This window comes from Aphidius gifuensis, linkage group LG1 (genome assembly GCF_014905175.1).
Source record: "Aphidius gifuensis isolate YNYX2018 linkage group LG1, ASM1490517v1, whole genome shotgun sequence".
In the NCBI taxonomy this organism is placed as follows: domain Eukaryota; kingdom Metazoa; phylum Arthropoda; class Insecta; order Hymenoptera; family Braconidae; genus Aphidius; species Aphidius gifuensis.
Window position 1 is genome coordinate 9,470,722 of NC_057788.1, and position 18,557 is coordinate 9,489,278.

General features: G+C 24.6%; 1 protein-coding gene across 20 annotated transcripts in view; it reads right to left on the reverse strand.

Annotated features, from left to right (window-relative positions):
* The window catches only part of LOC122847720 (voltage-dependent calcium channel type A subunit alpha-1), a 59,141-nt gene that overhangs the window by 31,134 nt on the left and 9,450 nt on the right, over positions 1 to 18,557 (reverse strand). For all 20 annotated transcript variants that reach the window (XM_044145568.1, XM_044145557.1, XM_044145551.1 and 17 more), the window contains exons 2-3: positions 3,102 to 3,219; positions 348 to 733 (exon numbers count right to left, since the gene is read on the reverse strand). In XM_044145568.1, coding sequence (XP_044001503.1) covers positions 348 to 733; positions 3,102 to 3,219 — 504 coding nt within the window. The remainder of the gene's footprint in view (positions 1 to 347; positions 734 to 3,101; positions 3,220 to 18,557) is intronic.

Genomic DNA, 18,557 nt, shown 5'->3' on the forward strand with positions numbered 1-18,557 from the left:
TAAAAATTACAAAAAAAAAAAAAAATTTGTATATATTGATTTAAAATGTAATTGAATTGGGTTAAGAGTACGAATTTGAATTGTTGATTAAAATATATTTTGTCTGTTGAAATATAAATAATTAATTTTGTCACTAAAATTATTATTAAATTTAAATAAATTTTTAATTATTTTTTTGTAAATAAAATATTGTAACAGACAAAATTTATATTAAACAAATTAAATATAATTTGAATATTATATAAAAAAAAGTTTTGAAAAATAAAAAAAAAACTTTCAAAGATGATTTCTGTTGAAAATATAATTTGAATGAACTTTGTTTAATTTTTTTTTTGAAAATAACTTACCCAGTAACGACAACAAAAAAATCCATGATGTTCCAAATGTTTCGAAGATAAGAGCCACGATGTAGAACAAAGCCGAGTGCCAAGATTTTAAGGCTCGCCTCGACACAAAATATTGCTAGAAAATATATTTCTGTAGCTTCTAATTTTTGGGCTAAAACGGTCTTGTCATGCTTTGGCAAATGTTCCTCAAGGGCGAGTACAACGCAATTTGCGATGATAGTTAATAGGACGGCGTACTCGAAGGGCGGCCATTCAATTATAAAACGTGTATGTTTTCTTATAAAATTATCCTCAGATAAGAAAAACAATGAGGTGGGCAATTTCGATGCCCCGGCCGCCCCTCCACCCTGATCCCGGCCTGGTGCCATGACGACCAGACCAGGAACCTGAAAAAAAACAAAAAAACAAAATATTAATTAACATTAATTAAACAATCACTAATTTTAATTATTAATTTATATTTTTAATTAAAAAGTTTTTATCAGTAGTACAAGTCAATGACTAAGTTGGCTGTACTAAATATTTTATTTGCTATTTAAAAATATATGTCTAATCAATTTTTATTTAATTTAATTTTCTTACTTTTATATTTAGACATTTATATATTTGTAAAAAAAAAAAAAATTCATTACGTTTAGTTAATTTTTTATATTCAAGCTAAGACGATGAAAACTTTAGTCTTTTTTGTTATAAAAATTATAAAACTTATCTCTTGAATTATTGAAAGTTATGTTTTAAAGTTTTTCATAATAAAAAATAATTTTTTAAATTTAATTTTGTTAATTTTTATTGTATTTATATATATATTATTTAAAAATTTGTATTTGGTAAAAGTGTAAATATATTTTTGAATAAATAACATCGAAAACTCTATGAAATTTGTGGCAAATCAATACCATGAAGTTTAGAATTTAACTGGCTTCATTGAAACATTATCATTATATAAAAGTTTTTATTTATTTTTATAAAAGAAAACAACTTAATTGCGGTAAATATCCTATATATTTTGTGTATAAAAAAATAAATAAGAGGACGACAAAGTAAATAAATAGGTATTTAAAAAATAAGGGTTGGCCTATCTCGTGAAAATGTCAATAAGAACACTCGAGTAAAGTCGTTTTAACAGGGCTTAATTTTCAATGAATCCACATGAATGTTGTACATCATAATATCCGATTTAAAAAAGTGGCTAACGCGCCTAGAAGCCAAACTTTTTTTTCTAACCACATTCAATAATGTAAAAATGAAAAAAAAAGAGGTAATAAAAATGCATTAAAAAGATTTTTTTTTTTTTTTTGTTCCAGTGAGCATAAAAATTGAAGGTAATCTATCTACATCAAAACCATCATATTTTCCGGCTGTTTGATATAAAATACCGGATTTAAAATTTCCGGTATTTTGCCCAAAAGAAGTAAAATTTCTTGGATAATATTTAAAATTTTAAAAAAGTAAATTTTCACAATTTTATTGTCTCATAAAATGTCAGCTACTTTATATTCAATAAGACTATTATTTTATTTTTTTTATTTTTTCATTTTTTAAATTTAAAAATTCAAAATCATATATAACGAAAATTAAAATTTTCAATACTTCGGTGGGTTATGTGCAATTATTAGTTAGTGTAATTTTTTTTTTTTTCAAATAAAATGTAATATTGTTTAGTCACAACACTATGAAATTTTATCATAAACATATGTTCATCTGTGTGAGTGAGACGAACTAAGCAGGGCCGCCAACACTGCGCGTCGAATCTCCACAAAACATGATTTTGTTGGGTTCCAATGTAAATCGGGAAAAAAACAGCCACATCAAATTTTTCTATTAGAATTCTAATAACTCCGTGAGTTTTAAAGATATCGTTTTCAAAATAGCGGTGGTTTAAAGATCAAAATAAAAGAAAACTTTTAATTAGTCGGTGCAAATCGATCACGCTTACAGATAAAAAGTTATTTAATATTTAAAAAAAAAAAGAAAAAAAGGTTTTTAACATTTTTGGCTCTGGCAACTTTAATAATTATTTGAGAAAAAATCGAAAATATACAAATTAAAGAGATGGAAAATATACGCTTCTTTTGGTTCTAACACGAAGTGTCTCTGACAATTACTTAAGAAATGAGAGCGTTTTTTAATTTTCGGTAGACAAATCCAATACGTAAATACCTGGTGGATGATAAACATTACCTTTAATTTATACAAAAATGAATTTAAAAATAAAACTTGTTTGAGGATTATGTGAAATACTGAATAACGATTTTTTTTAAAAAAGTTAAATAACATAAAAAAAAATATAAATAAAAAATTTACGAGCTTTAGGGTCATTTCAAGTTGCATCAGACCGGATGTCGATGAATCAGATTGCATTTGCAATGTACCTATAATATATTAAAAAAAAAAAAAAAAAACAATTTCAACGACATAGATAGATTTTCCAACGTAAATTTATCTTTCTACAAAGTTACATGAAAGTTTCATGACCTGCATTAAAAAAATAAATAAATAAAACAAGTAAATTTGATTTTTTATTTAAAAAATAAAAAATAAAATAATTTTATATTATTATTATAATTGAGTCCACTACGAATTATTTACGAAGCTTATTTTTCTTGACTTGTATTATTTTAATGATAGTAATTAATTTTTTTTTTCTATATATAGAAATAAACAAAAATTATAATTTTATTTATTAAACTAAAAATTAATTAATTTTTTTAAATTTTTAAATATTTGATTAATATAATGAAGATGTAAGCTCACCTCCCCTCCAAAGCTAGCCCAGTCACCTAGACCACTTAGTCTCGCCGACCTCTGCCTTCTCCTGTACTGACTCGTGTATGCAGGGTCCCTTTGTGCCGCCTCTTGCGCTGCTGCCAACCTGAAACACATGAGAAAAAAAAATTTTTTTAAACTGTCTATGATTCTAGCTATCAATTTTTTTTTCTTTCTTTTTCATTTTCTCTGTACAAAATAAGTAAAAAAAATTGGGACATATATTGTCGTCGATGATGTGAAAGAGGATACTTTAGAAGTTTTTAAAAAACGATATAGAAGCAAAAGAAAAAAGCACGATGGAGAATCTCTCAAAGCAACAACAAGTACCACTACTTCATATACTCCATCAACTGGAATTATCGATTTTTCCATAAACAATTTTTATATATAATATTCAAGTATTGCTGGCATTTCCTTTTCAAGGCAAACCAAAATATTTCTAAAATTTATAAACTAAGTATTTTTTAATTAAAGAAAAAATTGCAAATTGATTATTTCATAATTTCTATTTTTTAAATTACATTGTATTATTCATTGTTCGTGTTTCTTAGCTATTTAAATTCCAATAATTTAGGTTGTTTTCAATTTATATAAAACCTTCTATTTTGTCATCATTTTTTTATTGTTTTATAAATTGATTTTATACAAGCCAAGTTAATTACAATTCACTGACCTCTTGTTAATTTAATAATTCAAGTGATTTCATATCATATAGCTAAAATTTAAAAGGGTTTAATGATTGAAATTTGTTGTTATTATTTGAGGAAAGAAAAAGCTCCGTTGTTGATAAAAATTAATTTATGTAGATGGCAGTATTGGTAAATAATTAAGCTCATGGAACTTGACTTGTCCTTGTGAAAAATATATATATAAAAATTATATAATATTTAAATTGAGTCATAAGGAAATCACTTGAGAGCACTTTATACTGCAATATAGAATTTACATCAGCTTGAAGAGGTTTTTGCGACAGATAATTTAGTTAAGAAAATTAAGAGGGTTGCCCTATCGACAAAGCAAATATACATGCAAAAATTTCTACCCTTTAATAGCCATTTGACTGGCACGCATAACATAGTTCAACTAATTAAATTAATTATTTTTTCACGAGAAGCACATAGACTTATTTTCATGAATAAAGATCAAATTTCTATCGTAATTTGTAGAAATTTTTTTTAATTTCTAAAACTTGTTTTATCTCATGAAAAATATTATTGGTTTTATGAAATTTTTGCAAAAGTTTTTAACAATAATTTCAACAAATATTGGAAACAGTTGTTTCAAATATGGAAAGGGAAAATGTCGCGGTATATTGTTACAGTTATCTCGTAATTGGCAATGTTGTTACATAAATTTTGTGGTGTATAGTTGTACCACATGCACGTGTCTACATACCCAAACAAACTTTGCAAGAAATAAAAAAAAATAAAAATTATTAAATAAATAAAATCTATAAATTTACTCGTGTAGAAAGTTAAATTTTTTTTTTAAATAATTACCACGTCACAAGGTCAAAGAAATTTAAGATAAAAAAAAATAAAAAAGTTCAAAAGATATTATATACGATAAAAAAATTAAAAAAAAAAAAAAAAACTTTGTTATTAATTATAATTAAATTTTAGTAAATATTTAATTGAAGTTTATGATTTTTTTTTCTAAAATTGTATTAAAGATTTATAAAGTTGATAAAAGGAAAAAAAAAAAAATTGAATCTTTAGGGAAAAAAAGTGGATTTGCCAGATAAAGAAAATGATTTTTATTTGTTCGAAAAATTCTGATGGGGTCTTGTGTAAACATGTTTGTACAAGACAATAACCTGAATGTATATTGTTTAACATTTCAAAAGTCTGTGCCAATGACAATACAAAGACCTTGGTATTGTCAATAAACAGACCAGCTGTTGTTATATTATACTCTCGGAATAATTCAAATAACAATTTACAATTTTCATCAATGCTCGATGACACAGTCTTTCATGAATACATTATATAATTATTATTGAAAATACAATAATTGTATAATCAAGAATTTTAATAGAAACAAAAAATTTATTTGTTTATGTCAATTACAATATACAATATGTACCATTTCTAAAATTTCATGCTCATCAGAAAATTATAATAAAACAATTCAAAGCTTTGTCATTATTTTTCGTAAATATATATCTTAATTTAATAATTTAAATTGTCATTCAAAGTCAATTGAGTGACTAATTAAATTATCAAAAAACTTGATGACTAATTTGTTTTAAATAAATTGATATTAGCTAACAAAGATATTTTAAATTTATTTAATATATATTATTAGTTAAATAACAAGTTGTATTATACAAAGCAAGATAAATTTTATTATGCGGTATAACATGTATGTATATTTTGAAATAAATGATTTAAAAATATTGCGGTAAGTTTGTTGAAAATCCTGTGGTTTTTTACCGCATTCTCTCTGATTGGCTATACGTATTTTGCATGTATTTACTTGCAAATATATGTTTTACTTTTTGACTATTTACAGTGATGCAATTATTAATTTTAATTATTTAAAAAATTTTAAATACACATTGAATTTTCATTGTTATTCCTTATATAAAAAGCACAGTCATCGGTCTTTCGGACATTTGATTGGTCATTGTTTTTCTCTCATATGAATTTCTTTCTGTTTGCCTTTTTCTATTATTTTTTTATTTATTTCGTTAGCAACAAAAAAACAAAAAAAAAAAAAGAGTGAGTGAGACATAGTTTGTTTTTTTGTTGCTAACGAAATAAATCAAATAAACAAAGAGTGATCTTCGAAGGATTAAATCGGTAACACTTGATAGACCACGCGACTCATAAAATGTTTATTGTTTATTATTGTTATAAACAAATGCATCAGTAGAAATCCACAAAAAAATATATTTTACTTCTTCAAAATGTCCTTTTTTATTTAATGGATTTTTCAGAAATACTGTGCAACAAATATTTATTGTAAAAAAAATTGTTTCAACTTTTAAAAAATTTTAACTTCATAATTTTCCACTGGTCTTTTTATTTTCAATATTTTTTTTTACAATAAATATTTGTTGCACAGTATTTCTGAAATATTCATTAAATAAAGGACATTTTGAAGAAGTAAAATATATTTTTTTGTGGTTTTCTACTGATGCATTTTTTTATAACAATAATAAACAATAAACATTTTAGAAATTATGGATACAGGCGTGTGTAGCGCGCCAATGTGCTCGCATGTATAAAAATGATAGAAATATTTATTTATATAAAACAATTTGAAAATATTTAATGACTAACAGTTAGATAAATTTAAAATATATAAAAATTTTTCATATTCATATTATAAATTGATTTAAAACGGAAAAAATGAATAATTTAGTTATGTATTTTTAGACGACACAGTAGTAATTTGTATAATGAAATGAAAATTAAATAATATAATTTTTTGAATGGAGATTGAAGGTCTCACGTGACTTGCTGTCACACGAGATCCCGAGGTAAAAAGAGTTTCAAGAGTAATATCATTCACTGATGCATTCACACACATATATTCGTATGAAAAATTTCAGTAGTTGTAGTAAATGTATAGTCAGACAGTGAGTAGAGTAGTCGAGGGAATATCTGTATATTATGTAAAGAAAAATAATAAAAATACATTGGAAAACAACTTGTAAAATTAATAAGAATTTTATCTTTAAATTTATAACAATTTATGAACTAGAAAATACATAAACAAACAAATCAATTTGTCGAATAAAAACAATAATCAACTATTAATTTATTATGAATTTAAAAATAAAAAATTCAAATATTTTAAGCTCATCAGCAAAAAAACAAACCTCAATTCGGTCTTATCAGCATAAAAAAAAATAAAATAAATAAAATAACAACTGCATGGTTGCCAAACTGTCGTGTATAGTTGTTTAACGAAAAAAAAAAAGCTCAATGTTTTGTTACTCGGTCGTTTGCAAAATAATACAATTTATATCTCGTTATAATTTTTTTTTCCATTTTCATAAAAAATTGATATTCATTTAATTAACATTATTAGCATCTTTTTTTTTTATTGATTTTCAAAAATTATATACACTGCGATTTTTTAATATCATATACAAAAGCTCAAAGTAAAAGAAAAAATACTTAACAAGTTGATGACAATAAAAAAAAGGAAAAAAAAAAATATATATCACTTGTAATGAGAATCCAAGATTCGAATGTCTGTCATTAAATATTTTTTTTATCACGTCTGGGAAATGAAAGAAAAAAAAAATAAAAGTAAATAAATAAAATTCAAGGTTCTATGTATTTTCCAAGATAATCTTTACAAAAAAAAAAAAGGTAAAAATAAAAAGAAGTGTCTTCCGAAAGACATTGATTGATATATCAATAAACGTATATATATATTAATCTGGTTTAACATTGTCCAATATAAAATAGAAAAATAATAAAAATAATTCTAAATGAATTTAGTGCATTACCTTGATCAGTGAGGGCTGACTCATCGTCATTATTATTTTGGCTATTACGCGCACGCGGTCACACTAAAACGACACATTGTTACATTACTTAACAATATGACGTCATTGGTTGACGCCATTTTGTTCAATGACGTCAACGTTACGAGAAACTATATCCGAGCTTTTTTTTTTTTATATAAAAAAAAGACACACAACGAAAGAGTAAAGCGATATAGCAGCGACAACTTTGTGGCCTCTTCGTCAGTAGAGAAATAGAGATAGAAAAAAAATACATACACACATACACACACACATACATATATATTTTCCTTGATTATTATTTGTTTGAGTTTTATATCATATATACAAAAATAACCGGTCTCACCTTGCTATCAAGTGCGCACGTGTGCAAGCTCAACTATACTCATCAGTTGAGCTTGCGCTGTCTCATTTTTTTTTATTTTTTTTTTTACTTGATCTATATAACCTGATAACTACTTTTAATTAATTTTAATCTATACATATATATAACAGTTAAAAAATTATAATAATATTAATAAAATATTTTATAAATATTAGCCTTTAAAATATTTTATAAATTTTTTTTTTCTAATTTCTATTCAACACACAATTTGTATGTAATTTTTATTTTTTTTTTTTTAATGTATTTCATTCTGAGAAATTTATGATAATTATTATAAACAAGGTGAATATTATTATTGTTATTTAAATATTTAATTGTAACGAAAAAAAAATAAAATAACGATTTTAATGATAGTAAAAAATAAATTTTTTAAATAGTTTTTTTTTTTTTTTAGTTGGGATATATATATATTTAGAAAATTCAAGGTCGTTTGAGTGAAAGGGGTATATGCTATATTTGATTTGAAAAGTATACCGTCGCAATGTAGTCGAGGTCAGTCTTATTATTATCGAAAATCTGCACGCGTCTGATAAGACTCTTGACTTACTGGCACAAAATTAATAATTGGCTGTTTCACGAAATTTTATATTTTCAATATAAAATAATTTGAATAATTTTTTTGATATAATATAATGATAAATATAATTTATAAATTATGTATATTTAAATTATTAGAGTCGATGAATTTTTAAGTGCACTTGTGGGTGTGTGACAGTGATTTTAGTGTCAATTGATTGGCCGTTGTTATCGCCTGAACCACCAGCATCTATACCACTTTGATAATTCAATGGACAGTTTCGCACTTTTGACCTCATACATACACATCAATTCAACAATATATATATCCACCATCTCGTATTCAAGACAAGCATTGTTCTCATTTTACCCATTGTCTAAATACATACTTGATATTGTAGTGAATTTCAAATTTTTCATATGTCATCATACAACAATTTAAAAATTTGTAATAATTATTTTAAACAAATATTATTATTTTCTAATAATTAAATAATATTTGTTACTTATTAACAAAAAAATTACAACATTATTTACGCTAAATTTAAGTACTTTGTTATTTGTTTTTTACTTTTTTTTAAATTATAAATTCTAGCACGCAAACTGTATGAATTACTTTGATCTTTCACATGGATAACTCGGTTTATTTGAAAAAAAAAAATATAAATATAAATACATACATATCTTGCAGTATCTTATTAGCAACAAAAAATATATATAAATATTAATTTATTTATTTTTTAAATAAAGTACTGTGCCTATCGGTCATAGCTAATCAATGTATTTATAAAAAAAGCTTCTCTCTTCAGCTAGTTAAAAAATATAAATAAAAAAATTATAAAACAGTTTATAGATAGAATTTTTAAAATAATTTAATTCTTATGTATGGACGACATTGTATATTTGAAGAAAAAAAACTACTTAACTTTGATAAATATATGTTCTTTGTTGACATTCAATGAGGGATATAGGTAAAGCTATTGTCAATATATTTATGCGTAACGATTTCCCTGTACACTTATATGAATATATAGTGATTCGATAAAAATGAAACAAAAAAAAAAGTAATACCCAGTGAGAAGACACTACTACTACTTAAATTTCAAATAAAAATGTATATGAAAATAATAAAATTACAAATAACATAAAAAATAATGAAAACATATTTATATCAAATAAATTTTGGTATTTTTTTTGTTTAAATTCCCTCGTTGTTTATTGGTGAAGAAGAAAGACTTTGTGTTGGTCAAAACATTTACAATTTTGACATTTTTTCAATTGTCTTTCTGTTGGTCATTCAATAAATGTCACGTGTCATTTTGTATTTTATTATTTATTTTATTATATCTATATATTTTTCTAACATTTATTTTTGTATTATCAATTTTATTTTTGATTAGATCAATAGAAATTTATGGACAGTAAATATGTGATGTTTTCCGTTGATACAACGTCGCATAATTTATTCAATTAATGAAATTAAAAATTATTATTAATAATTCAAATGAATTGGAGAATTTTCAATGAAAATTATAATTTATTTTCCATATTTTTATTTAAGGCACGCCTGTATCTATAATTTTTAAAATGTTTATTGTTTATTATTGTTATAAAAAAATGCATCAGTAGAAAACCACAAAAAATATATTTTACTTCTTCAAAATGTCCTTTATTTAATGGATATTTCAGAAATACTGTGCAACAAATATTTATTGTAAAAAAAAATATTGAAAATAAAAAGACCAGTGGAAAATTATAAAGTTAAAATTTTTTAAAAGTTGAAACAATTTTTTTTACAATAAATATTTGTTGCACAGTATTTCTGAAAAATCCATTAAATAATAAAGGACATTTTGAAGAAGTAAAATATATTTTTTTGTGGATTTCTACTGATGCATTTGTTTATAACAATAATAAACAATAAACATTTTATGTGTCGCGTGGTCTATCAAGTGCTCGTATATGTTACCGATTTAATCCTTCGAAGATCACTCTTTGTTTATTTGATTTATTTCGTTAGCAACAAAAAAACAAACTATGTCTCACTCACTCTTTTTTTTTTTTTGTTTTTTTGTTGCTAACGAAATAAATAAAAAAATAATAGAAAAAGGCAAACAGAAAGAAATTCATATGAGAGTAAGTGATAGAAAAACAATGACCAATCAAATGTCCGGAAGACCGATGATGTTTGTCCTTTTTATATAAGGATTATTTTCATTGAAAACTTAATAGACATATTTGTTGAATATTTACATCGAAATAGTAAATAATTTCGATATAAATTTGATAAAATAAAATAGTTTTAGTAATGATGGCTTTTTTTTGATAATTATTTTTTAAAAGGAGTTGATGTATATCAATTATTTTCACCCTTGTTCTCATTTTCCTGTCATATACACACTAAGATTCAAATCAGGCAACGAAGAAAACGCCCTCGGGAGTCCATGTGGCGCGCGCGGGGTAAAATACTTTGACGGCTTATCGATCCTCAGCCCTTACGTACACTTATTTTCGTTTTTTTTTTTTTTTCTCTACTCTCATTTTTATCTTTTCTAGCGTGACAATATATTTGAGAATACAAAATTGAATTAATACAACACTTGCTTGCTTGTTTTCTTATTTTTTTTTTTCATTTAATTTTAATTTTTAATCACATTTTGTATGTAATTTGGGGAAAAATAAAAAAATATTAACACAAAAACTTGATTAATTTCGATGTTGTATAACTTTAAATGTTTAAATAATTTTTTTAAATATATATTGTCAAGCATCCAACAAAGTGTAACTCAAGTTTAACATTCAAGTAAAATGTAAGTCAAATTTTTTTTTTTTTGGCTCGTGTGAAAAACTTTTTTGTCATGTTTTAAAAAAAACACCCGGATTTGAACTTATGTTGGATAAATTTACCGACTTTTCTGGAATTGGAAAATAGTAGCCAAGTGACTCAAACGTGTTAGCAGGCTGAAGATAAAAGCAAATGAAAAAAAAAAAAAAAATTGATAAAAAAATGTGAAGCGGGTAAAAAAAGATAAAAAAAAAAAATGGTGGAAAAAAAAGCATGCTGTTCATAAGAAATTATTTATATATATTTTTTTTTTATTTTCGTTTAATATATTTATTTTTTATTCTGGTCGGCTTTGCTGTCTCTCCAGGGGAATCATGGTTTATTACAAATGAAGGACATGTAAGACTATCCGTTGACTTATATCCCTGGGTGTTTTACTTTTTTTTTTTTACACGCAATGTTACGAAATTTTGCATTACCATCAGATTATTAACGTTACAAAAAAATATAACTATTATATAACCTGCCAACAATGCTCGTTTATTTTATATAACCCTGCAGATTTTTTTTATTTTCATTTACTTTTTATTAACTTGTTTTTTTTTTTTGTTTTATTATGTTGGCGACAATTCAAAAACCATATCATTGCTGAGACTTGCAATGATAAAAATACTTTTGAAAATGTGTCAAGTAATAAAAAATGAAAGATAAGTTTTATAAATTTTTTAAAATAATAATTAATATTTTTCAATAACTGAAAATAAATAGATTTTTATGCAGAACCTTAAAAACTTGTATGAATTCAATGCTGAGCTTTTAAAGAGAAAAAAAAATATATAAATTCAAGTTATAAAAAAAAATATCACTTAAAAAAATGAGCTTTTACAGGATATATATTCAACTTGAAAATAAAATGTTATTTTATCATCATAAAGTAAACCATAAAATGTCAAGAATTGATTTTCAATTTTCACAAAAGTACAAATTTCTTGTATTTTATCTTTATCGAATATATTTTTTTCTCTGATATAAAATTTTAAAAAAAAAAAAAACAATTTACTACTGAGAATAACAAAGAAGCCGTAAAAAAAAAAAAACTGACATACGTAAAATCCAATTATGATCAGCTGTTATAAAATGTACTTGAAAAAAATAATAAGCAAAAAAAAAATCATGAAAATTCATTTTTAAGAATTATTTCATCAATAAATAATGAGAGAAAAATATCTGGTTGTTTTTTGGTTGAAAAAAATGGAACGAAAAGAGGAAAAAAGACCAGAAAAAATAGGAAACTGAGAAGAGGAGAAAAAAAAAAAAGAAAATAACAAAAGATTTATATTCGAAAGGCAACTATATGTCTATTGATCCTTCATTCATGCTGCCCTTTCTTTATTTTTCATCCCCTTTTCACCGTTATAACCAACAGACACAAGACAATGTCAGGCCTACCAACAGAACAATAACTAACACATATATTAAAACCCCAACACACGTGGCACTCACTAATTTTCACATCGACTAAGCCTTATAATCATTTTTTTTTTCTACTACAATAAATTGAGATGAAATTGTTTCGTGTGTCTCGAGCTTTTTTTTTTCATTAAACCCTTCTATTTAGAAGGAAGAAAAAAAACCCTAGAAAAAATTAGAAGTTGAAATTATCATTATTGGAATAATAAAAATAAATAATGAAAATTATTTTTCATTATATTTATCAACAGTTAATTACAACAGACAAAAATATTTAATTTTAATTTTAACTATGTTTCGTATATATTTAATTAAAATTTCATAACAAAGAGCTTTTTTTAATGAAATTTTATTTTCAAATTATCGTTTGTATATATTTTTAATTTTATTTTCATAAACACTGGAGAATATATGCTATTATTTAATTAATGGTTACATAACAAAGTTAGTTTCCAATGGCTCTTCATCCACTCAATATCCATAAACATGCCTCAACAAAATTTGACCAATTTACCAAATGGAAAATTAAAATACAATGCACACGCAAAGTTTATGGAGCCGAAAATAAAAGATTTTTTAATACGATAACTGATATCTTAATAGTTACTTTAGTCGACTATTTAAAAATAAAATTTATACTTTTATTCATCCAATAATAATAATACAATTGCAACGGTATAATTTTTTATCTAACAAAATAATAAACATGTAATTAAGGGGAAAAAAAAGCTCTAGAATGTAATCATTATAAATTTTAAAAAGTTGTTTTAAATTTTTATATTAAAATATATATTAAATGAATAAAAAAAAATTCTTTTAATATATTTTTTTTTTGTTTTTAATGTAGTTTATTTACAGGTTGATTTGGAATTTGCACGAGTCATCGAGGGAATTTAATGAGAACAATAAATTTGTCTGTTATAGTGGTGATAAATATATTTTCATTTGCAACGTTTATTGTGTTGGGTCATGTGTAAAATTAAAACAATCCAAAATACCAGATTATAATTTATTATTTATGAAAATTTTAAATAAATAAATATTCTTTAAAAAAATTTGAATCGAAATTTAAAAGAAGACAGATTTTTTAATGTAATTTTAATGGTAAAAAAATAAAAAATGTATGAAAAAAAAAAAAAAGGAAAAAAGTATGTTCATTAATTTGATGGTAATGGTGACCCTCTGGCAAATTACCCTCAGTTATTAATTAACGATAGAGTGCTTCATTGCAAAGCCAACTTGACGACATATATAAAAGCATGACCGATGTATATTTATATATAGTTTTTCATTTTTTATTTTAATACTTTAGCACTGAACATGAAAAGAAAATAATAAAAAGTTTGGTGTGTAAAAAAAAAAGGAGAAAAAATTTAAGGATATTCTTGGAATAATGCCTGAATAATACATCAAAAAAATGCATTTTTTAAATTTTCATAAAATATTATTTCTTTTTTTTTATTTGGTTAAAAATAATATTGATATTTTTAATAAAAAAAATAAGAAATAACTTTAAGAGTATCAGTATAAAAAATAAATGAATAATAATATATAATTTCACTGGAAATTTTTATTGTCTTATTGATTTTTTAGGGTAGAAATTTTTTGTTTACAGAATCATTTGTTTAGGCATTATGCTTGAGTATATTTTATTTTTTTTCTTCTTCATTTTTCGCTCTTTGAAAAGACTGTGTGTGTTTTGATAAAAATTTTTATAAAACATATTCGATGCGCAACCGGAGTAATGGCCGATTAATGTCGTCCCTGGTGACTAACCTCCTTTAGCGTTTAAAGGGGGTTCATAGGGGCAACTAAAGCTAACAAAAAAATTAATAAACTCAATCCAAATTTGCCCCAATTCAATTTCAAAACTTCCATAGCAACACAAACACACAAAAAAATCATATAAATTATTTTATTCCCCATTTTTTTTACTTATATTTCTTGTTAACGAAAAAAATAAATAAAAAATATAAATACTTGTTAATATTTTATGAAGAAAAATTGACAATTTGACAGTGACAAAACAAGGAACATTTCGATTTATTCAAATATCCCGCGCTTAGTTGGCGCGCGAGTGAAAATTTCTATCGTTTCCATTTTAACATACCATTTTTTTCTTCACATAGATTTTTTTTTACAAAATACTGCTGTCATTGTCAATCAGCAAAAAAAGCCAATAATTAAATAATTATATAAATTAAATTTTTAAAGTAAAAAAAAAAAAATTTAACAAAAAATAATAATCAATACATGACTGACTGTATCATATGCGATGCAACCTCAGCAACACTTGATTTTCTCCTCATATTATCATCTCTAATCACACTCAAGTACATTCCATGGTCACATATACTCGTGTCACTCAAATTCCCTGACATTTTTAAACTTAAAATTTGATTTTCAAATGATCATTTGCATAAAATTACTGAAGAGACAACAAAAAAAATTACTAAAATACTCGTTATAAAAAAGGAAAAAAAATTGAATAAACAAGTTAAAAGTATAAAAGTTAGATTTTAACTGGAAAATAGAATAAAAAAAAAGTATTGTTTACCCTTCTTGTTTATTCTCAATTCTTTAAAACCCTTACTACTGTCAATTATTATAGACAAATCTAACTAATTCTCATCATCGCATCACTGTAATCCAATTGTCGTCAACTGTACAAGCCGGCAAAAAAAAAAATTGACCTCATTGACGAATAAAATTCCAAAGAATATATTCATATAAAAAAAAATAAAATATATTTATAATAAATATATAACATCAATTGTTAAACAAATTAAAATTCGGTGGACAAGGTGTGCAAGTTAAATATTATTTACCCTTTCCAATTGAATGAAAATAAATTATATATAGAAAAAAAAAATACAAGTCAATATAAAAAATATAAAATTAATTTTTTAAGGGTTGCACTCAGGTGGCACTCACCTCTAGAGGGAGGCAGGGGCTAGATGCAGCCATGTTCCTACATGCGTTCGAGCCTATGCCCTGCTGGCGATTCCCTTAACTCCCACTTCCCACATAAACCTGCCACTTTAATACACAAACAATCACTTAATAAATATATTTATATATTTATAACAACACTCAATCACCTAAATAATCATTCAATTAATTTTTTTATCAGCTATTAATTATTTTATCAATAAACTATTATTAGAAATAGATAAATATATATATCACTCTTGTTATATTCTATTAATTTATATTCTCCATCATCATCATCATCATCAACATCATCAAAAACACAATAAACCTTTATTTATATATTTTTTTTAAAATAACACTTATCAAGTCGTCTTCGTTCTTGTTGTCGTCGACGTTTTTGTTAATCCATACAATCACCAACACCTCATTGACAATCACAATTATAACTTTTTTAATATTAACACACACAGCTGTAGCTAATACACAATAAGTTGAAAATATATCATCAGCAAGAGATAAAATAGCAGCACCTCGCGACACTTCAACCACCACTGTACCACCGGCGCATAACATCCGATCCCTTGGTGTCACCACACCTCCCGTTTTTTCCAAAAACACCGCCACAATTTAATAAATTAAAATTTATTTATTTGTTTATTTATTTTTTTAAATTTTTATCCCCAAAATTTTGTAATTATTTGGCCTTTTAAATCTTTACGTTTTTTTTTTTTATTTAAAAAATACTACAATTGTTGTTTTAATTAATTAATTAATATTTTTTTTTTAATTTAAATTTTAGATATTTTTTTGAACATTGTCTTTTTTATTACACTGATATTTTTCTGCCATTACATTGACGTACTCTACTTTTTTCCACCCCGTGCTCTTTAACTAAAATATTTCTCACTCACTCACTCACACACACGCACACATACACACACACACACACTCATAAAATTCAATCGTTATGTATATTTTATTTGTCTTTTTTTTTTTTAATTTTATTTTATCGTTGTATTTATATATTATAATTTAATTTATCAATTAATTTTGATGATTCACTGTTTTATGATAAAATTTCACATTTCAACACTAATTCAATTTTATTTAAATTTATATAAAATTATTTAACTTTTTTTTTAAATACCATGATAATTCGTGTATTTATTTTTTAAATTATATTTTTTTAATAATTATTTATTTATTTTTAAATAAGTCAAACTCACTACCTACGCGAGCATAAAGCTCGTGGCCACAGCCGGACAGTCACTCGACTACGTTTTCTCTCGTTCAATTTACCACCACTATTATAGAAAAATAAAAAAAAAATTAAACTACCCTCTCTTTGCTCTCCTTGCCACGATTTTCTATACCAAGTTATGCTTGTCTGATTTTTTTTTAGTACATGTATTTGTCTGTGTTCATATATGTGCATGTTATTTCACTCTGCATTTTATTTTTTGTCTTTATTTAACTTATTATATTGTCAGTCATATTATCGCAACCCCATGTACATCCTCTCACTCGTTTTTATTTGCACCCGCGCACAAAACGATCCAACCAACTCAGGGCCGTCACTAAATATTTTTAATTTTATTTTTTCGACTCGGCTGACAAAACGTGGAGCTCTACTACTTGATACGAAAATTTTACATTAAAATTTATTTATTTTTCATAAAGTGTTTATAGAATTTATTAATTATTTTAATGATAATAATTAATTGTTTTTGATAAATAAAATTGAAAAAGAAAAATTATTTTTTATTTTTTTATTAGCTATTTGATGATAGTACTAAAAATTTTATATTAAAAATAAGTAAAATGAGTTTAGTAAATATTGTTAAAAATTGGGCGCTTATTTTGAAATAATTTTGACAATAATTTGGTCTAGTGACACATCACCAGATGCCACCAGGGAGCAGCATGAAAAAAATACATTGGTTTAGATGGAAGCTTCAGTTAGTGAGAGAGGCTGCACATAAATAAATGTATATATAACTGATATTGCAGAGGGGCTTTAAAGCATGCGCATCATGTTCAAAATGAGGGAGTCAAGGTACTAAGACATACAGGGTTGTAATATAAATTTCACAGTGCCCTTTCAACTAAATAAAAAATCAAATGTAAATAATATTTATAATAACAAAAAAAAAAACCATATACATACAAAAATTAAAATGTAAAAAATAATAATAAATATGTATAAATAAATTAAAATTTTTTAAAATAAAAATAAAAAAAATTTCAAATTTAACTGCATAATTGTTGCAAGTGCATTTAACACGACATCATATTTAATTTAAATTTAAGCATTGCAGAGAAAAACAATTTTGATCTTATTAAATTCTAATGTTATTTATTATTTTGTAAAAACAATTGTTAAAAAGAAAGATGTTGATATTCAACCCCTTGAGTAAATTATAGATATATTTTTTATCATTGGACTGTATATAAAAAAAAAAAAGAAAATACACAAGGATCAGAAAGAAAAATCTATGAAAAAAAAAAAAGAAAATAATAAAAATGAAAAGAAGGCTTTGAAGATCGAGAGGGAAAAGTAAGCTGAGACATTTCCACGAGGACGAGTTGTGCTAGGGTGGAAATGAAAAAAAATAAAAAAAATAAAAAAATAAAGGAAGCGGGGTACGGGAGGAGAAAAAGAGGGTGACCGCTGGGGCTTCGTGGGATTTTGTAGTGCGAGGCGAACTTTGGAAAGGCTGGAACGGGCGAATGTGGGACACTAGGTCAGCGCACTCGGTGACCCCTGCGGCCTATCCCCTCTTCACCCTCAATCTAGATGCTTCAAATATACACCACCACCACCCTCTTTTTCCCTCTTATCTTTTTATATATTTTTTTTTCTTT